Source organism: Akebia trifoliata, chromosome 4 (genome assembly GCF_017979445.1).
Source record: "Akebia trifoliata isolate Shusen 1 chromosome 4, ASM1797944v1, whole genome shotgun sequence".
NCBI lineage: Eukaryota > Viridiplantae > Streptophyta > Magnoliopsida > Ranunculales > Lardizabalaceae > Akebia > Akebia trifoliata.
This window is the reverse complement of record NC_141378.1, coordinates 35,282,646-35,305,287: the sequence shown is the minus strand read 5'-3', so window position 1 is coordinate 35,305,287 and position 22,642 is coordinate 35,282,646. Positions and strand designations below refer to the sequence as shown.

The 22,642-nt window shown below is 35.8% G+C and overlaps 1 protein-coding gene across 2 annotated transcripts; it reads right to left on the bottom strand.

Annotated features, from left to right (window-relative positions):
- Positions 1-4,345: 4,345 nt before the first annotated feature.
- LOC147404797 (putative LRR receptor-like serine/threonine-protein kinase At4g37250) lies at positions 4,346-8,753 on the bottom strand. Of its 2 annotated transcripts, none has more exons than XM_086440884.1 (2): positions 6,940-8,753; positions 4,346-5,192 (listed from the first exon to the last, which is right to left on the bottom strand). In XM_086440884.1, exons 1-2 carry the CDS (start codon positions 8,519-8,521, stop codon positions 4,552-4,554), a joined length of 2,223 nt encoding a protein of 740 aa, XP_086297010.1. In that variant the 5' UTR covers positions 8,522-8,753; the 3' UTR covers positions 4,346-4,551. The 2 variants fall into 2 exon arrangements, with proteins under 2 accessions (XP_086297010.1, XP_086297009.1); XM_086440883.1 differs by having other exon boundaries at positions 4,346-5,201; positions 6,940-8,748.
- Positions 8,754-22,642: the final 13,889 nt, after the last annotated feature.

The following is a 22,642-nucleotide window of genomic DNA, read 5'->3' as shown; positions in this document are numbered from 1 at the left end:
GTCCGTATTACTAGTACGGATAAGGCCTGATTTATTCCATCCGTGTTCTAGGCATGGATGAAACAGAGGATAGCGCCATCCGTTCCCCAAAAATAGATTCAAAGGAGCCAAATGTCATCCGTATCGAAAATACGGACAAGCTTTACTCTAGAACCATTCGTGTCTTAAGAACGGATCAGTAAATAAAAAAAAAGGGAAGAAATCAAAAATTAAATAATTATCGAAAAAAAAATCAAAAATACCAAAAAATCAGATAAAAAGGTAAAGTTCAAAAATTCAAAAAAAAAAGAATATCAAAAACCTTTTCGAGTCATATTCAATCTTGACTTGTTAAAACATGATTGAAGAAATACCCGAATTTTAAAAATCACCAAATTTTCATCAAATCCAAGGTCTTACACGAGCTCCACGCCATCGAGATTAAAGAATTAATAAGGCAAAACTCGGTCAGACCCCGTGCTTGAGTAGCCATTTTCTACAAAAATCATCAATTCAAATGGTAGTTCAAAGTTGTGTTTTACAAAGTTTTTGGCCCGTACAAATAGGGGTTTAGTATATTCTTTGCACGCAGCAAAGAAGGGCAGCTGTAGACACCCCAATTTGAACGGGCCCATACTCGAAAGGGGTCCAAAAACAACAGTTTTTTAACAAAAGGTGCTGACAGGCCTCAAAGGCCTACATCACAAAATTCTTGAGATGCTGATCAAATCGAGGCCCTTGAGACCTCCTAACAATTTAGTGGGTCTACCAAAAAGACTCGGCATGCTCCCATCTACCCCACTCTATTTAGAATATTGACTTTTCAACAAAGTGGGTCAACGGGCCTCGAAAGCCCAAATCGCTAAAAAGTGACATTTTGATCTAACCAAGGCCCCTAAGACCTCCTAATAGTCTAAGGGACCCACCAAAGGGATTGGACCTACCCTACACTTTCCCAACCTTCACTGCTCTGCTTTTGTATCCAAAAATACCCGAATTTTTGACAAAATTCTACAACGGACCTAAAAAGCCCGATTCGCCAACATGTGGCATTTTGATCAACCTAATAATTCTAAAAATTCTTAAAAGATAAAAAAAGTAAAAAAAGATGAGACTTGGGGCACCTATCACTTCATCTACCTTCCACCGTTCCGCCTCTAAATCCACAAATACCTAAGTCCATTCAAAGCCCACAGACCCTCAACTCTTGCCTAAGTTAACTTCTCACCTTACCCTTAACCTAAATTCAATCCCATATCACTTAAACCCTAAAACCAACCCACCCTAAAAAATCCAATCCAAAACAAACCCTACCCAATCCAAAACAACCTACAACCTTCCCAAAACGCAAACCCAATACACTAAAAGCCCACAAGCCAAACCCATATCCAATTCATATCCAACCCACAATCCTAACTCACTAACTACTACCCACATCAACCAATCACCTTATTATCATCAAAAGATGACACATGTCATCATCCCCTTTCACTTTCCTCATCTAATCACCTACCCCCCTCATCTTTTTTTAAACAATTCATCTAACATATCACTTCTCTCCAAAATCACCTCAACCCATACCCTACCCTAACCTAACCTATTACCATTCTGTAACACCATCAACCACCCATATCTCTTACACCCTAACCCATCACTTTCCTTAAAACACTCCAACAACTTACATCACAACCCACACCTCCCTATCATCATCACCAAACCAACCTATACCTTTCTCTCTAATCAAACAACCACCATCACCAATCAACATACCTCATCATTTCATTCTCTCGTCATATTTGTCATATGTCATCATCCCCTCAACTCTCCCAAGATCCAATCAACCAACCTCTTACACTACCCATCCCCCCAAATCTAAATACCTTACCTTTTCCATCAACCTAACACTCAATCAAATACCTAACACCTTACACCTCTATTCTCTCCATCAATCATTACTTATCTCATCTCACTAAATACTCTACTCAAATGGATTTGGATAAGATCCAAGCCATTTGGGTCAAAATACAACCTATTTTTCTCATTACACAACTACCCTCACTTTCTTCTCAAATTTCATACCCTCCACCCTAAAAACCCTAACCATTCTATTTCTTTCCAACTCTTCACCCCATTGTACCCCTAAAATACCCTCCAAACATCTATAAATACTCCCCTCCTCTTCCCAAAATGGGTTATCAAGTCTTACTAATTCTCACTCACCAACTCTTACTACAAAAAACCCACCCAAGTCTCACAACAAAAAGATATACTACATTCAATCTAATTCCCCCATCATCTCTTCTCTACTCTCTTAATTAAAAAAAGAAAAGTGAAAATTTTCTAATCATTAAGGACCTTAGAAGACATTGAAGAAGAAGAAAATGTGAAACATCAATATGGGTTCAAAGTATACCTCCCCCATCTCCTTTTCTACCCTCTACATTCCCCTATTCTACTACCCCCTTCCACCTATCTTTAGTTTTTATTTTAGATAGCCCCTAAAATGTAATACTCCCCTCCCTTATCTCCGGTAGATTGGACTTCGGTCCGATTGAAAGTATAAGGGTTGTAACCCCTTTAAAAAATAAAATCGATTTTAATCCTAAAAAATTGTTTTGAGGGAAGTTGGAATTCAGATTCTTTTCAACCCGTGAGAATGGATCCGAAACCTTAGCCAACATTTTTTATATCAACTACGTCTAAGGCTAATGCCCTTTGGGGTCATCTTTTTCAATGAGATGATCCTTACAAGCTAGAGCCAAAAACAAATCCCTACTCAAGGTACCAATGCACAACACGTGGCACGTTATCTTTCATCTTTTATCTTTTTTTTTTCTAATCAAAATGATCGAGTTTTTTGAGGTTACCGTCACTTGGCGGGGAGAAAAGGGAGCCTAACACCTTCCCTTTTCTCCAATCGAGCCGTTTACCCCGATCTTGAGGTTGATCGGTACCTTATCCATCGTGAGTTACTAAATGCCAAAATGTCATTTTTTCGAAAAATGTACATCAGGTGACCATTCACATCCACTTACAATATGAATGGTGGCGACTCCAAATCTTAGTAGACGTGGCCATCATAATCGCAAAATTACGTATCTACAAAAACCAATCACTTATGTGCTATCTGAAAAATATTGACAACCTGTTACAAAGAGAAATATTGAAAGTCGTTTATGTACTATGAAGACAGAATACAAGAACTTCTTAGAGTTAAAAGTTAAGAGTGGATTTTGGTGGGACAATGTTAGAAAGGCTGTGATAGCCATAGTTGATCAATGGAATCAACTTCTACAAGATCTAGTTAACTACTTATTGCATTGTACTTTAGATTTTACATGGATTATTTATGTAATATAGTGTATGTTTAACTAAATCAAGTCAAATTTTATGAGTTCAGGAATCGTGATGCTTGTAGAGGATTTCGTTTTTCGGGAAATGTGTCTACCAACTTTATACTTTTCCATAACCTTCACAAATCTCAAGAATACCACTAAAAGCGATTCCATGGAGAAATAGGGAGTGGTTGCTCCCCTCTTGGTTTATCTTTTAGATGATATGTTTCGACGAATATTTATGACACCACCCATGTTTTTAAACTGTCCCTTAGATATTTTAGGTGACTAAAACACCTTTCTACATTTTAGTGAATATTTGAGATACCACTCATGCTTTAAAAAATGATGACATACCCCTTTGACCTTGTTGCTCTCTTCCCCTCGCCTTTCCTCCTCATTCCACCTCCAATTTTTAGATGATTTAGACACCCCTCGACATTGGGTGAATATTTGAGATGCCCCTAATTGGGTTTTCAAACTGATGAAGTACCCCTTTGATCTTGTTTTTTTTTTTTTTTTTTTCTTTTCTACATTGACAAAATAACTCTCATTTTCAACCTAGAATCAAAACCCTTATTTTTCTTCCCAAAATCAATTATTTTCAAGCTCTTCAACTTCACTAGCAAATTAATTTTAATTTATTTAACTTCATGATTAATCTATTACTTTAAAACTGGCCTAAATCCTCTGCCAAAAATCTTAGATCTATCAAAAAAATCTCATCATCTTCTATATAAAAATACTATGATATTTCTACATTTGAAGGTTAAAGTATATTAATCCTTTGAAGGTGACTGATTTCGAGAAGAAAATTCGAAGGATTTTTTTATTTTGAGCTGAAGACGATCTCTTCTAAAATGAAAGGATTCGTATCCTTGTAGCTCTAGGGAGCATATTTTTCCTGAGGACCCCGTTTGCCATATTCGTGGACCCCGGTGTGAGATTCTTGCTCCCACGTAATTGACTTTCCAAACTAATTGTAAAGATAATAATAATGTTAAGATATCACATCTCACTGACTCCTCAGATCAGTCAAAAACTCAATTGAATAATAGCATCACACTGATACAATCACCACTATAACAACTATCATAAATAATATTATGATTAAGTCATCCATGCATATAGTAATACTCTCGCATCATCATCCCTCCCTACCTTTATATTTTTATTTCTCTTCGAGATTTAATAAAGGACATTACACCCACTTTTCACATTAATGATCATAAAAATGTTAAGGAGATGGAATCTTCTCGAGGACTTGAAGTACCTCTTTCATGGTAGGTCGCCTTTGTTGAACAACAGACACACAACTAAACCCTAATTTAAAACAATTCAACAATGTATCCTCTTTACCTTGTACATCAGCTCGAATAGCCAAATCAACCATTTTGATAACACGGTTTCCATCTTCCAACACTAACTCGTTGCCCCATTGACCCAATTCCTTATCCAAGATAGTCTTCCCGGACAGCAACTCAAGCAACAAGACCCCAAATGAGTACACATCCCACTTGGGATTGGACTTGAGGTTCTTGAGAGACTCGGGCGCATGATAATGAGATGCGCCCATTATAGAGCTGGTACTAGGGCTAGCACCTATTTGGAGGTCTTGTAAGCTTTCATGGGAGGTTGTAGACCTGTTACTTCCAAAATTACGGGCCGACCCATCGGCTTTTTTGCTATTATCACCCCACACTAACTTTTCAAGCCCGAAATCACTTATTCGGGGTTCCATGTCGAGACCCAAGAGGATATTGCTTGGTTTGAGGTTTCCGTGTACGTGTTTTTTCTCGTGGAGGTATGTTAGTCCACGAGCCACTCCTCTTGCGATCCTGAGCCGAGCTTCCCATGATAGATGATATGGAGAAGACCCTAACTTTTCTGAAATTTAACCAAAAATTAAGATCTGTCATCAGATGTTAGATAGATTAAAAAGAAAGTTATTAAATTGGCTGTTTAAATTTACATTTATGGTGCAGGTTAGCAGATGTATGAATTATTGGCCATTTTTTTGTCTTTTGTATTTCCATAAAAGGTGGTAGGCTATACGACTAAGGAATAGGAGTGTCACTAGGTACCCATTTTAGTATTAGGCCTCTTGGAACCCAAATGGATAGGAACTAAGAATGGGAACAGTTTAAGAAGAAAACTTTCACCGATTCCAATTCTGTTTCTATTAATTTGATTTCTGAAACTGGAACCAATTGGAACCCAAACCAATAAAATTTAATGGTTTCGTCTCCTATTCCTTTAAGAACCAAACGAGAGTTGACCCATTGATAACCATACATGATAGGCTGTCCATCAAATGAAAGGTTGATATGAGAGAATAATAAACAAAAAAACATTGATTGGTAGAAAATTGACCTGATATGTTTAGAAAAATAACTCATCTTTAGAAAATCTGGATTACTCCTCAGTGCAACCTTTCATCCAAGTATGACATTATGTGTCCAAAGAATGGCTGATATCGTTAAAAGAAAGAGTTGTGATATTCTGACTCGAAAATTTTACTCTGTTAACAAGGCAAGTTCACTAAATCATAGATTTTTTTTTTTTTCTTTTTTCTGGGATATACAAGGAAAAAGATCTATGGTTCTATGCACTTGCCACGTCAACGGAGTATAGACCAAATGAAAATTTTTGAGTCAGATTGTCATTGTCTAAAAGAAATTCAGAATTCCTAGAAATTATTACTCAGTAAATCCTAAAAGAGTCATGTTGAATGCACACGATTTTTTATACACGATTGATGTGGCAAGGGCACAAAATCATAAATCTTTTCTTTGGAATACACAAGAAAAAGATCTACAGTCTCGTGCCCTTGTCATGTCAGCAACGTACCAAGAACCACGTGCATTCATCATTATGCATCTTAAAAATATCTTCTTAAATATATCAACATTTTGTCGGACTCTCAGTATCAAACCACGTTGCATGATAGAATTTTTCTGTCATAAAAAAATTGAAGGATGAATATGTACCAAAACAAAAGGGAATGTGGGTTGACTGAAATTGATTGGCTAGCTATAAATCATTCATGCAAAATGTTGGAATCAGATTGCTAGAAATGAGTCAATGACTAAAGTTTTTGTGTACAAGTACTAATTAATGAGTCCGGATCCTACACACCATGAGTGGAGGACACACTTCAACGCATGTTACACACCATGAGTGGAGGACACACTTCAACGCATGTCACGTAATACCATTTTTTTAATTGAATTGTGACTTGTGTGACATGTATTGAGGTGTGAGAGGAGGGTTTAATCCCCACCTTGGATACGTAGGATCTGGATTCATGATTAAGGGCAAGTGACAGGTGGGCCAAACATTACTAAGGCTGGTGGGTCCGCATGTTTATAGAAGTCGTAAAAAGCCGTCTTTACGATAGTATTTGCGATTTCGGGAATCGAGACTTTTCTATGGCCACCGACGTTGTATATAAAATTCAGTTTTCTTAAATATTACCAAATGTTTCCTAGTGATTAGTACTAGAGAGATCAATATGGAATATTCTCCTATCCCAGCCGTTCGTTATATTTTCTATGATCATAGCGCATTTTAGTGAAATCAACATAATTTACTAATATGCGCATAAGGGGCGAGAGATACGTACTGTAACTAACGTTTGCGAGGTTGCCTTTAGGAACATGGTCGTAGATGACGAGTTTCTCATCAGAACCCCAGTAGAAGCCACGTATACGAACTAGATTGGGATGGCGCAATTTAGCAATGAACCGGACGTGGTTCTCAAAATCCTTAAACCGGTACCGGTCCACCCCACACTCACCAATCCTTCGAACCGCAAAAGTCGTCCCATCTTCCATTACAGCCTTGTAAACAATGCTCGAACCACTCGCTCCAATAATATAAGCTGAAGCTTTAAACAGAGTCTCAAGTTCAAGTTCTGTTTCTCCATCAACTATCACAAGAGATCCTTCTTTCTTCTTCACTTCTTCTTCTTCTTCTTCTTCTTCTTCTTCACTTGTTTCTGAAGTTTCTTCATCGTTAGCTCCCTTTTTGTTCAAACAAGGCCACACAAAACCACTCGAATTTGTCGATGATGGTTGTTCTTTCTTTTTCTTCTTCTTTGATTGGTAGACATATAAGAAGATAATGGAGACTATCCCAATTCCCACCAAATTTCCAGCAATAATTCCTGCAATTATTGCGGGTTTCAATCCGCTTTGTCTCTGTTGTTTAATTTCATTTGTAGCTGTTCTAGGAGATGAATCTATGGGTTTGGATATGGCAGCATACGCAGGAGGAGACGTTGTTGCAGTAGAAATAGAAGAGTTATTTGGAGGGGGAGGAGAGAGAGTAGAAGGAATTAAACATGGGTTTTTAAGAGGTTTTCCGCACAGATTCGGATTTCCAACGAAAGATTCTGCTTTCTGAGAACGAAAAGTTTCGATTTTGGGGATTCCTCCTGTGAGATTATTGAATGAGAGATCGACTGTTGCATTGAAGGGAATTCTCTTCGCGAATTCTAGTGGTATTTCTCCCGAGAGTTTGTTGTATGAGAGATTCAAGTAATTGAGATTCTCTCCACTGAAATCGGAAGGCAGAGTACCATTTATTAGATTGAAGGATAAATCTAAAACTTCTACTGAATCAAACGCACTCGGAACTTCGCCAAAGAAGTAATTTTTGCTAAGAGAGAGAACCGTAAGATTGAGAAGAGAAGCTAAATTGGGATTAATTTTTCCAGTAAGAGCGTTATCAGAGAGGTTAAGAAATTGAAGATTCTTAAGTCCTCCAATAAACTCTGGAAGTTCACCTGAAATGACGTTGTTTGAGAGAGAGAGTATCTTAAGCTCGGAAGAGTTGAAGAGAGAGTCTGGGAGAGACCCATTGAGGAAATTGTTGGAGAGATCAATATGTCGAAGGTGTTCGATCATGCCTAAGTCGGCAGGAATCGAACCAAGGAGTTGACTATTGGGGAGATATAAAGCGACGACATGAAACGTGTCGGAGACGCCTGGGTATGGGAACTCAATACACATGACTCCAGTCCATGAGCATGGCGTGTCGTCTTCGTAGTTCCAGTTCTGTAGGACAGATAATGGGTCTCTTAGAACAGAGTACTTGAAGGAGAGTAAGAGAATTCCGTCTGTGTTGAGCCCGAGAGATTGAACCACAAAATGAAGAAGAACGAACCACCTATAATAATGGAGATTAATGCTTCTGAAATTCATTCTTTCCTGAATCGATGCATCTCTGTTAGAGAGATACCTACTTCTATAGTATATAGTTTTAAAATTTGGTTACCGAATCGATGAAGAGATTTTAGATTAAATGAAGAAACAATAACTGAGATTTATGATATCAGACACCATTTGATGTGAGAGATGTAGAGAGAAGGGAATAAAACAAGAAATCTTCCACGACTGCAGAGAAACAGAGCTCATCAAATTTGTCCAATTTGGCCTCTTCTCTGTTTGTTTAATTATTATAAACCAACGGGGCGGAATTATGCGAGACAAGAAGGGGCCCTGGCACCCCCCACAAAAATTTCAAATTTCCCAAATTTGGCTTCTTCTGTACTTGTTGAGCTATTATCAACCACCGAGGAGGAACTATGCAGAGACAAGAATTTTCAGAAAATATTTTTTTTTAACATATTTTACCCGGTTAAAAATAAGGAGTGAAAGTGCTAAATCATGAGTAAATATGTGAAAATTTAAGATTTTATCCCCATCATTCATATCATTCATAGAGTTCAATGTGTGAATAAACATCACAGAAGAGATTTTTGAAATCTAATATTTTAAGATTTAATGACTCATTTCTGATCTTGACCTAAGAAGTTAAGGGTAAGGAGGTTAGATTATAAATAGTACGTACATTATCTCACTCACTAAGTTGATAGTTATAAAAGATTGACCAAATATGAAGTAGAAAATTATTAATTTTTTATTTTTGTTAAGTTTTCTCTAACTTAATTATATATAGAGTCCCAAGGATGTAAAGGTCATTTACAAATTTTATTTTATTTAGAAAATCTATATTCCAGATTTCTTTTTTTATAAATTTATAATCATTTTTGGATAATTTTTCGATACGAATATAATGGTATTCTCGGATTTTCAAGAATCATATATATATAAGAGGTCAAACTAAACCATTAATCAGAATTCATCGAACTACGTAGTAGATTTTTAAGACATTACACCCTCTCCCACTAAAAGAAAATTTCTCTAAATTAAAACATACCACAATCTAAAAATAAATCTGGAAATTGCAATGGAATCTCAGTTTCCTTTTCCCAAGTTGCTTTTTCGACATTGTGATGTTTCCAAAGCAATTTCACTTGTGGAATGGCTCGTAGTCTCAACATCTTATCCTTATGATCAAAAATCTATATTGGCCCCTTTTCGTAAGATATGTCTTCCTCTAAGTTCAGAGATTGCCAATCTATAACGTGACGTGGGTATGGTTAATATTTCCTCAACATTGACATATGAAACACATTATGAACCCTCTACAAGTGATGTGGTAAGATTAACTTCTATGCAACCATGCCAATCCTTTCTATGATCTTAAATAGTGTCACATATCTCGGCTTTAGGTTACCCTTTATCCCGAACCTACTGATTTCTATTTTTGGAGATACCCTCAAGAACACAAACTTACCCATCATAAATTCCAACAATCATCTGTGATGGTCTGCATAACTCTTCTATCTGCTTTGTGTTACTCATAGTCCTATCAAATTATTCTAATCTTCTTGGTGATCTTTGAGACTACATTTGGTCCTAATAAAATACTATCCCCAACTTTTGTCCAACAATTAGATGATCTACAAGTTTTAGCATACAATGATTTAAATGGTGCCATGCTTATGCTAGATTAATAACTATTGTTATAGGCAATTTTGACTAAGGTCAAATAGATATTTTAATTTCCTCCACAATCGAACACACAAGCCTTCAACATGTCCTCCAATATCTAAATGGCCTATTTTGACTGTCCATGGAACGTGGTACTCATTTTCAACTTCATACCAAAAACAACTTGAAAAATTTATTAAAATTGGGATGTGAAATATAGATTTCTATTTAATACAATCGAAATTGGGACTTCATGTAACTTTACTATCTCTAAAATATAAATCATGCTCAACCTATCTATGATATATGTCATCTTAATAGGTAAGAAATGAGCAGATTTAGTAAGTATATCAACTATCATCCATATTGCATCGATCCCATCACCAATCTTCGGTAAATCATAAATAAAATTCATTATCACGTCTTCCCATTTTCATTCTAAAATAAAAAGTGGTTGCAACAATCTTATAAGTATTTTATGCTCAGCCTTTACCTGCTGACAGGTCATGCATCGACTTACATATTGAACAATGTATTTTTTCATTCCTAGCCGCAAAAAATTCATTTTTCATGTCCTGATACATCTTTTATTAATTTATTTTTAAGGGAATGTTGAATGCAAAATCAGTTGTTGTTTTCACCATTCTTTATTCCTTTATCCTTATGTGTGCAAACACCCTATCCCTCTTCCGATTTAACGTGTTTGCAACCACGTTAGCCTTATTGGGATGGTAATGTAATATGAAGTCATAATCCTTCCAAGTACTTAATCTATCTTGTCTCATATTCAAGTCTTTCTATGAGAACAAATATTTGAGGCTCTTATGATCTGAATACACTTCAAAGTTCTCCCCATATAGCTAATATCTCCAAATTTTGAGTGCATGGACTATAACATTCAAGTCTAAATCATGAGTTGGATAATTCTTCTCGTGGATCTTCAACTACTCGATGCATAAGCAATCACTCAACCTTCATGCATTAGCACACGACCAAGTTTCATGTGAGACATGTCTGTATAGATAACGTACTTCTCTCTTAGAATGCGAATTCATACCTATATGTCCTTTCAAACTTGGCCCATTTCTATGTCAACTTCGTTAATGATGATGCTGTCTTGGAAAATCCTTTTACAAACCTACAATAGTATCATGAAAGTCCATGAAAACTCAAGATCTCGATAAATATAGTCGATTTTTGCTAGTTCATAATCGCTTCAATCTTTGATGGGTCCACAGATATCTCATCTTTGAAAATCATATGTCCTAAGAATTTCACCTCATCCAATCAAAATTCACACCTAGAGAATTTCACATAAAGTTTTTCTTTACGCAATATGTGAAGTATGATATTTAGGTGGTTTTCATGCTATTCCTCTATCCTTGAGTAGATCAGAATGTTGTCAATGAAGAAGATGTTGAAGTAATGCAAGTGATCCCAAAACACTCGCTGCATAAGGCTCATAAATGTTGTTGACGTATTAGTCAAACCAAATGGTATTACTAGATACTCGAAGTGCCCTAACAATGTCCTGAATGTTGACTTAAGAATATCCTCCTCCCCAATCCTCAACTGATGGTATTCGGGTCTTAGATTGATTTTAGAGAAGTACTTAGCACTTCTCAGTTGGTCAAACAAATCATCAATCCTAGAAATGAATACTTGTTCTTTATCGTTACCTAGTTCAATTTTTGATAGTCAATGCATATACTTGAAAGCGCCCTCGATCCGCGGGGTGCGGGGATCCGCTTTTGACTCTTGAGGTTTGGGAGTCGCCACCTAGTTATTGTGGTCTAGGAATCAAACTGACTCTAACATGGATAAAAAGAACTAATCTACCACAAAAAATCTAAATTCGGGGATCATGTTACGGGGTTGGAAGGTGTTAGGCACCAACCCTGCCCGGCCAAAGCCGGTCTCTACTAACTTCCCAAATATATCACATTGCTAAAAATCTAGATAAAAATAAAAAAATTACATACCTTTCCGATAGCAAGGATTTTGTTCCCTCAGATCTGACAAAAAGAGCTCCTTGTACTGTACTCCCTTGCTTCGTTCTGTCTCCGGATTTGACTTCGGATCTCCTAGATCAAGGTATCTCCTTATTTTTGGATCTGAACTCTCCAAGTTTGTTGCGGATTTGGAGATGTTTTTGGAGGGATTTTATGTATTTTCTAGACTAAAATTGAAGGAGGGATGTTAGGTAAGGAGTTGGGGCTCCAAAACTAGGGTTTATGGGGGGCTAGGGGAGCTTCTAGACCTACTTCTCTTAGGGTTTATGATTTTATACGAAAATAGGGTGTGAGCATCTCTATCTATAGAATTTTTTTAAGATTGATTTGGATAGAGTTAGTGTTTAATTAGAGATCTTTTAATTAGAGTTGTATTTTAGTTAAAATTGTTTTAGGTAGAATTGTGTTTTAATTAGAATTGTTTTAGGTAGAATTGTTTTTAAGTTAGAACTCTATTAGATAGAGTTATTATTTAATTAGAATTCTATTATGACTTTTGGTCTTATTTGATTGACTTTTAATGTTTTGACTTTAGTCTTAATTGATTGACTTTTAATATTTTGACTTCAGTCTTGCTTAATTGACTTTAATTTTGACTTTAGTCTCACTTGATTGAATTTAATACTTTGACTACAGTCTTGCTTGATTGACTTTAAATTTTTGGAGAACCCCCTTCCATTATTTATTTAATTCTTTGGACCCCCAAATGGAGGGGTCCTTAAAGAAATATCCCACGAACCCTCAACAATTTTACCCGAAAGTCCGATTGATCGATTTTTTAGGTTCAAATTTTTAAATTAATTTCATCAATGTTTCACTTTAATTATTTAATATTTTATTTATTAATTTTGAATTTTTTAATTATGAAAATTGTGAAATTATCGTTTTGCCCCTGGAGAGGACTTTTCACGTTCAAGTCGGTTTTTAATGTTCTAGGATGTTTTAGAATCGATTTTTCGTAAGGAATTCAATGAGAATGTTGGTTTGTGTCATTTATGAAAATTTTTATGTGAAATGATTGTGAACTTTATGAGGGGCATTTTCATAATTTTGTCAAATTCTGTTAAAATTGGTGAAATGATTTATTTGGTTCCGATTTGTTATTTTATGTGTTCGAGAGAGTTTTCCTAAGCGTAACGTAGGCTCTAGGGTTGTTTTGAGGTTAGGGGTATTTTGGTAATTTGGTAATTTTTTAGTGATTTTTATCGTGAAGTTTCTTTTTGGTCTGCAAGATGATGATTTCTATGTTTCTGGGGTCGTATTTTCCTAGCGTAGCGTGGTTTCTAAGGTTTTGTCAATTCGAGATACCTCATCCGGATTTCTGAATCACATCTGGTAACAAAATAAAGCAATGGAATACACATACATCATTGGGAATCATTGCAATTGGATTGACGAGTTGATTAATCAGGCGAGTGCAAAAATGGGGTGTCTACAGATGTCCCTCTTTGGCAGAGGGTTGAAGCAAACTAGATAGCAAATCTATTTTGGTAGATAGTGCGATATCTGAATGCCAAAGCTAGTGACAGTTCATTTTACAGCCTGATTTAGCAATTCGTCGGGGTGTTCGGATCCTTGAGGGTAAAGCTCTCCCCAAATTAAAAGATTGTCAGGTCCTTGAGCGAGAGCTCTCACTGACAGTGTCAGATCTTTGAATTTTAGAGAATTCTCCTTGACTAAAAAGTGCAAGTGTGTGCACTGTGTGAAATTAAGTAAAATCTGAGTAAAACAAAACTCGAGAAAATTTGAATGATATTTGAGACAAATTTGAGCAAAAGTTGGGAGAAAGTTAAATGTCTTACTCTACCTACTCTAGGTGAAAGAGTAATAAATTTATATTTTTTTGAGAGTCTTATTCTACCTATTCAGAGTGAAAGAGTAATGCAAAAATATTTTTTTGGGAAGTTCTACTCTACCTACCTGGAGTGAAAGAGTAATGAACTATTTTTGTTTTTTTTTTTTTGGAAGTTCTACTCTACCTACTCGGAGTGAAAGAGTAATGAACTAAGCTTTTTAGAAGTCCTACTCTACCTGCCCAGGGTGAAAGAGTAATGAACTAATTTTTTAGGAAGTTCTACTCTACCTACCTGGAGTGAAAGAGTAATGAACTATTTTTGTTTTTTTTTTTTTTTTGGAAGTTCTACTCTGCCTACTCGGAGTGAAAGAGTAATGAACTAAGCTTTTTAGAGAAGTTCTACTCTTCCTACCCGGAGTGAAAGAGTAATGAACTAAGCTTTTTAGAAGTCCTACTCTACTTGCCCAGGGTGAAAGAGTAATGAACTAATTTTTTTGGGAAGTTCTACTCTACCTACTCGGAGTGAAAGAGTAATGAACTAATTTTTTAGGAGTCCTACTCTACCTGCCCAGGGTGAAAGAGTAATGAACTAATTTTTTTTTGGAAAGTTCTACTCTACCTACTCGGAGTGAAAGAGTAATGAACCAAGCTTTTTGAGAGTCCTACTCTACCTGCCCAGGGTGAAAGAGTAATGAACTAATTATTTTGGGAAGTTCTACTCTACCTACTCGGAGTGAAAGAGTAATGAACTAATTGTTTTGGGAATCCTACTCTACCTGCCCAGGGTGAAAGAGTAATGAATTAATTATTTTGGGAAGTTCTACTCTACCTACTCGGAGTGAAAGAGTAATGAACTAATTATTTTGGGAGTCCTACTCTACCTGCCCAGGGTGAAAGAGTAATGAACTAATTTTTTTTTGGAAGTTCTACTCTACCTACTCGGAGTGAAAGAGTAATGAAATTTTTTTTTTTGGAAGTTCTACTCTACCTACTCGAAGTGAAAGAGTAATGAACTAATTTTTTCTGGGAAGTTCTACTCTACCTACTAGGAGTGAAAGAGTAATGAACTAATTTTTTTCTTTTTTAGGAAGTTCTATTCTACCTGCCCAGGGTGCAAGAATAATGAACTAAGCTTTGAGGGAACAAACGGGGGATTAACCTCGCATTTGACTTTTTTTTTTTTTTAATAAAAAGTTGGATTTTATGAAGGTCCGGTAAACATTTTAACTCTCTTTGAATCTGAGGAGTTTTCAAAATTGCTATCAAGAGGGTAACCTTTAATTCAAAGTTAACCTTATCCTTTGGGGTTGAAATTGACCAGGCATCAGAACAAAAATGCCCCTAGTTTGACAAGGAACATTGCACTAGGGATAATTGAATATAATTTGAAAATAAATGCCCCTAGTGTAAGGGGGGAAACTGTACTCTTTAGAAAAAAGGAAGTGCCCTTGTTATGAAAGTTTGAAATCCTTGATTACCGCAAGCGCAATAAAGGTTTAACTTTTAATTTTGACTTTTTATATTGAAGATTTTGAGTCAGGCTCAAAGACATTGGAACAAAATATTTCTTTCTGAAATTCATCATAGAATTTGTTCTTTCTCCCCGTCGGTTCGCTTAGGGACATGAAACTCTTCAGATCAATCATAGACGAGATACTTGTATCCACTGAGTCTATATTTGGTTCAAACTGGGTATTGAAACTTGATCATTCGGACTTCTGATATTTTGGCTCGGGCTACCTTTTCAGCTTCTCAACTCAACGGAGATTTTCTTTTATTTTTTTGATAGCTCTAAGTTTTGCCTAGATTGCCTATCCAGGTTTTCAATCTAGCGAGTATGCTCTAGCTTTTGCCTAGATCGTCTTTTTAGGTTTTCGATCTAGCGAGCTTACAATTTTTTCTTTTTTCCTTGCTTTGATTGTTGCCAAGGTCATCCTTTCAGATCTTCAACCTTGCGAGCTTACCTTAATTTTTGCCTAAGCCGCCCTTTTTGGGTTTTCAACTTAGCAGATTTTTTTCTTCTTCTTCCCTTCTGAACTTCTGGAGTTGCTGTCTGATCATGCTTTGCTATCTTCCTTGACTTCTCGCACGGTACTTAGGAGGACTTTCATTGGTAAGCTTAGGATTAGGTATAAAAAGAAAGGGATTTTGAGGCTCAAAAACCCAAATGCCCTTTGTGTGACATTTCCTTTTAAATTATTTTCTCTTTCCTTGAATTTTCTTCCCCACTTTGACAATTTTTCTTTTGAATTTTTTTTTTTTTAGATTTTTTCTTTGTCGGGGAATCTATTTTTATTTTTTTGATGTGGTCGGGCCTGAAGTAACTTCTCAGGTTGCCTACATACCCCAGAATTTTGGGATCAGACCAAAACGTAGTTCAAATATTTTTCCCTCCCTTAGGTTAGGTGATCGGGCTAAGAAAGAAGAAGGCATAATTTTTTTCTTTTTGAAAAGGCTGCGAAAGGGTTGAGAAAGGATATATTGAACTGGGTAATAAGAGAATTGATTTGGCCAAAGATGGCCTCCTTAAATGTAGTACCGTTTGATTTGGTCAAGGTTGGTTGATTCTGGTAATTCGATTCCATCATGATCTTGAAGTCTAATAGTTTTTTCAGATAATATTTCCTTGATGATTGAATCTCTCCAATTGAGTTCAAACTTTCTATGATCGAGAAGAATACTCAAAATTTTTTTTGGGTAGTCTGATGCTTAGATCTTTGACTTATAAGTGATGAACTTTAACTTTCTTGTCAAACATGCAAGTGACTCCTCTCCATTGACAGACCCAATCTGTTTCTAACAATTAACTTCTATCAAGACCTTGAGATACAGGATTTTCCCTTTTAACCGGTAAGATTGCTTCCATATCATACTAGAGTGACTCTAGTAGAAGACTGTATTGAAGTGTAATATGTCCATAATGCGAATGGTAACTTTTCTGACCAATCCTGGTGTGATATGTGATTGACACATTTTCACGATGATTGTCTTGAGATTTTTATTGGCTGCTTCAACTGTTCCATTAATCTGAGGACGGTAGGGTGATGATTTGCGATGCCGAATTTTGAACTTTGTACACAGAATAATGACTTATGCTTTGAAGTACTTCCCATTATCAGAGATCAGTTTAAAAGGTATCCCCATATCGACTGATAATATGTGATTTGCAACTCAAGATGTAGTGAGGATAGTATTGATACATTTTATAACATCTTCTTTGATTCCATCGATATAGGTGAGTATTTATTCCATGTTGAACAACACCCAAGCTTGTACCTAGCATACCCTCATATGATCACACGAACAAGTCTTTTGAAATTTCTGAGAAAATTCATTATCCCTTTGTGTTCCTCTAGAGATAAGATGGTTTCTATTTGAATCTCTTTAGGAATTTATTTCTGTTCCGAGGTCAATGACCTTTGCTTTCTTGAGCCCGATTCTTATCTTCTTGCTTAGGAGAAAAACATATCCTTGAAGCTAGATTATTAGTTAATTCGTTAATGCGCTCGGGGTATTCAAAAATTTTCTTTATCCAATCAAATTCGGAAGGGGCGACAGACACCTCTATAGGCTCAACAAACTAACTTGACTCAATAAGAAAAGGTAGACTCAATCTAAGGAAGACATGACCTTGCTAGAAAAAAGGACTTGAACTAACCCAAATGACTTATGAAAATTCAAGGCAAGTACCCACATGAGTTTGATTAGGACTGAGGACTGAGATATTACTTACAACCGGTAGGATTGAAGCACTATGATCTTTAGGGAACAACTGGGCGATGTTGAGAAATTCTGAGGTCATTTCTGACTATTGACTTGATATTGACGTTTACTTTAACTGACCGGATTTACAACCTTAGCTAGATGATGGACGATTGAGCTTAGATACAATGATAACCCTTAACCTCTTTGAAGGTGAATTTAACCAATTTCAGTGTCACCCCCTTGATAACATTTTAAATGAACCCTGAGATTTTGTACACCAATCCATTAAACAATTCATTAACGTAATGATTATTTAGAAAAATAATTTTATTGCACTCTTGAAAAATATTGACAAATAATGTTTTCATTGAATAACAACTTCCACAAACATATTTCAATAATTTTCATGCAAAAATAGATCTTTTGTAAATCATTTTTTTCTGAAAAATATTTCTCTTCCTTCTCTTTTTTTTAGAAAATATTTTTTTTTTTGAAAAATCTTGTTCTTATGGAAAACACTTTTTCTGGAAAATATATATATATTTTTTAGAGAACATTTCTTCTAGAAAATACTTTCCTTTTGTAAACCATTTCTCTTTTTTAAAAATGGGTTGAAACCCGAATTCAGAAAAGAATTTGATTTCCATTTTGATCTAAATGGCCCAACCCATCATGATTATTGGATCGAGATGAACTGGGTCATTATAAATTATTGCAAAAAATGGATTCTTTATTGGGTCGGTGCACCCATTTTAATTTTCAAAAGGAAAATTTTTTATCCTTGAGGACAACCATACATTCTTGATCTCATCATTCACATCACTCACATACATTCATCAATCACATGCATTCATTCAATAAACAACCCGGGAACACCCACGATAAGTTCGAGTCGTGACCTACTGGGAAGGTTTCTAGACTCTAAGCTTACTACGTGCAATACATTTTTATCTGGCCACCCTTGCCCAAGCACACTTATATACCTTTCGATATGTGGTGACTTGGTTTGATATACCGTATAGGTGATAATCTAAAACCTCAATTTACTTCTCTAAAGCCAAAAACAGCCAGTTTGATCTCCAGTTGAGAGGTGACGCACAATGCTGAGCAAGGGCCCACTTAAATACCTCTCGTCTAGAATAGACGTAGTCTATCCCCCTCGTACAGTAGGGTACAGCGGGGCAAGATCTTGCTTAGGCACCGGTTTTGACCAAGAAGTGCAATTGATATACTTAGACTATCTTTTATACCTATGGGTACGAGTCAAGAGTTGTAGCTTTCATAAATGGTTTGGCATCCCACGAGGGGACCAACCACGTACTAGTACTACGTTGGCAATCGGGACATGTGACTGTGTGGCTTACAATAGGTCAAAGGCTCAGGTCGCTCCAGCCTGAGTACATCAACATACTTCTCAGAATCACCTGATCAGATGGTATTGATGCCCCCAGTTTGATATACCCTAAAGTACGTGGCTGGAGTTGTGGGTTTCATGAATGACGTCGCATCTCCGAAGAGACCGGGCCACGCACTAATGCCACGTTGGCTAAATGGGACGTGTAAGTGAGTAAAACAGTAAACGTGCATGTGGTGTGTGCAAAACAGGGTGGGGTGTGCCCGGGACCTTTTTCAAACAAATGGGCCCATGGATCCAATCAAACCAATCATACATTTAATCAAAACCAAAATCATTCAAATCATATGAATATTCAATTAAGATCACATTATTCCCATCACATAAGCACATTAACATTACGATCAACATCAATCATGTATTTCAAGCAAGATCATGGTAAATTAATCAATAAATATGGCATATGATAATGATCAAACAAACATTGCAATAGGCATAATTTTTATAATTTTTAAGGTCCAATCAATGATCACTTTTGGGTGATACAAAATAAATCGAGATTCTAATAGGTGTTACATTGATGATAGAATGAAAATGGTTGAGATGAGCTCACTCTCAAGAACATTAATTGTGCCAACATTAGATAAATTCAGATTTTCTGTGAATTAGGAAAATATAATCTGAACTTGCATCGATGATATCTAAGGCTCCCGATAACGAAATTGAGTGAAATCAAGTTCTAAATTAATCTACTCGATGAGATCTACATTTTATTAATAGGTGTCCAGACTTAGTTCTCACCAGAATGTTTTGTAAAAACGTTTTAACGTTGCTGTCCCAACTTTCATTCAGAAATAATTCCAGATTTACAGATTGAACTTGCATCGATGATATCTAAGGCTTCCGATAACGAAATTGAGTGAACTCAGATTCTAAATTAATCTACTCGACGAGATCTATGTTTTATTAATAGGGTCTTAGACTTAATTCTCACTAGAATATTTTCTAAAAAAGTTTTAACATTGCTGTCCCAACTTTCATTCAGAAATAATTCCAGATTTACAGATTGAACTTACATCGATGATATCTAAGGCTTCCGATAACGAAATTGAGTGAACTCAGATTCTAAATTAATCTACTCGACAAGATCTATGTTTTATTAATAGGCTCCCAGACTTAATTCTCACTAGAATATTCTCTAAAAAAGTTTTAACATTTCTGTCCCAACTTTCATTCAGAAATAATTCTAGATTTACAGATTGAACTTACATCGATGATATCTAAGGCTTCCGATAACGAAATTGAGTGAACTCAGATTCTAAATTAATCTACTCGACGAGATCTATGTTTTATTAATAGGCTCCCAGACTTAATTCTCACTAGAATATTCTCTAAAAACGTTTTAATATTTCTGTCCAACCTTCATCATTCCATCATTTTCATAGGTCAATTTGAATCTTTCATTATTTAGGGGTCATCAAAAAGTGATCCTTAATTGGAAAAAAAAATGCAATACCCAAAATCATCTACAATCAAGATAAAAAACAAATAAATAAAAAAAATAAATCCAACTAAATAATAAAAAAATCTAGGTCATCTTGGCAATGCTCCCATACTTGGGGTTTTTCAAGGTTGATCCTCAATAGTCCCCAGTGGAGTCGCCACTGAAAGCGCCCTCGATTCGCGGGGTGCGCGGATCCGCTTTTGACTCTTGAGGTTTGAGAGTCGCCACCTAGTTATTGTGGTCTAGGAACCAAACTGACTCTAACATGGATAAAAAGAACTAATCTACCACAAAAAATCTAAATTCGGGGATCATGTTACGGGGTTGGAAGGTGTTAGGCACCAACCCCACCCGGTCAAAGCCGGTCTCTACTAACTTCCCAAATATATCACATTGCTAAAAATCTAGATAAAAATAAAAAAATTACATACCTTTCCGATAGCAAGGATTTTGTTCCCTCAGATCTGACAAAAAGAGCTCCTTGTACTGTACTCCCTTGCTTCGTTCTGTCTCCGAATTTGACTTCGGATCTCCTAGATCAAGGTATCTCCTTGTTTTTGGATCTGAACTCTTCAAGTTTGTTGCGGATTTGGAGATGTTTTTGGAGGGATTTTAGGTGTTTTCTAGACTAAAATTGAAGGAGGGATGTTAGGTAAGGAGTTGGGACTCCAAAACTAGGGTTTATGGGGGGCTAGGGGAGTTTCTAGACCTACTTTTCTTAGGGTTTATGATTTTATACGAAAATAGGGTGTGAGCATCTCTATTTATAGAATTTTTTTAAGGTTGATTTGGATAGAGTTAGTGTTTAATTAGAGAATTTTAATTAGAGTTGTGTTTTAGTTAAAATTGTTTTAGGTAAAATTGTTTTTAAGTTAGAACTCTATTAGATAGAGTTATTATTTAATTAGAATTCTATTATGACTTTTGGTCTTATTTGATTGACTTTTAATGTTTTGACTTTAGTCTTAATTGATTGACTTTTAATATTTTGACTTCAGTCTTGCTTAATTGACTTTAATTTTGACTTTAATCTCACTTGATTGACTTTAATACTTTGACTACAGTCTTGCTTGATTGACTTTAAATTTTTGGAGAACCCCCTTCCATTATTTCTTTAATTCTTTGGACCCCCAAATGGAGGGGTCCTTAAAGAAATATCCCACGAACCCTCAACAATTTTACCCGAAAGTCCGATTGATCGATTTTTTAGGTTCAAAATTTTAAATTAATTTCATCAATGTTTCACTTTAATTATTTAATATTTTATTTATTAATTTCGAATTTTTTAATTATGAAAATTGTGAAATTATCGTTTTGCCCATGGAGATGACTTTTCACGTTTCAAGTCAGTTTTTAATGTTCTAGGATGTTTTAGAATCGGTTTTTCGTAAGGAATTCAATGAGAATGTTGGTTTGTGTCATTTATGAAAATTTTTATGTGAAATGATTGTGAACTTTATTAGGGGCATTTTTCGTAATTTTGTCAAATTCTATTAAAATTGGTGAAATGATTTATTTGGTTCCGATTTGTTATTTTATGTGTTCGAGAGAGTTTTCCTAAGCGTAACGTAGGCTCTAGGGTTGTTTTGAGGTTAGGGGTATTTTGGTAATTTGATAATTTTTTAGTGATTTTTATCGTGAAGTTTCTTTTTGGTCTGCAAGATGATGATTTCTATGTTTCTGGGGTCGTATTTTCCTAGCGTAGCGTGGTTTCTAAGGTTTTGTTAATTCGAGATACCTCATCCGGATTTCTGAAACACATCTGGTAACAAAATAAAGCAATGGAATACACATCCATCATTGGGAATCATTGCAATTGGATTGACGAGTTGATTAATCAGGCGAGTGCAAAAATGGGGTGTCTACAATACTCATGACCCATATTTCTTCTTTACTAATAAAATTGGAGCACCCCAAGATGAATTACTTAAATGAATAAAACCCAGTCCTATTAATTCTTCCAATTGACTCTTCAACTCTTTCATTTTTGCTAGAGCCATCCGATAAGGTGGAATCGATAGAGGTTTGAATATTGGAATCAGTTCAATTGAGAACTCATATTTCCTAACTGGGGGTAATCCGGATAATTCTGTAGGAAACATATCTGAGAACTCAC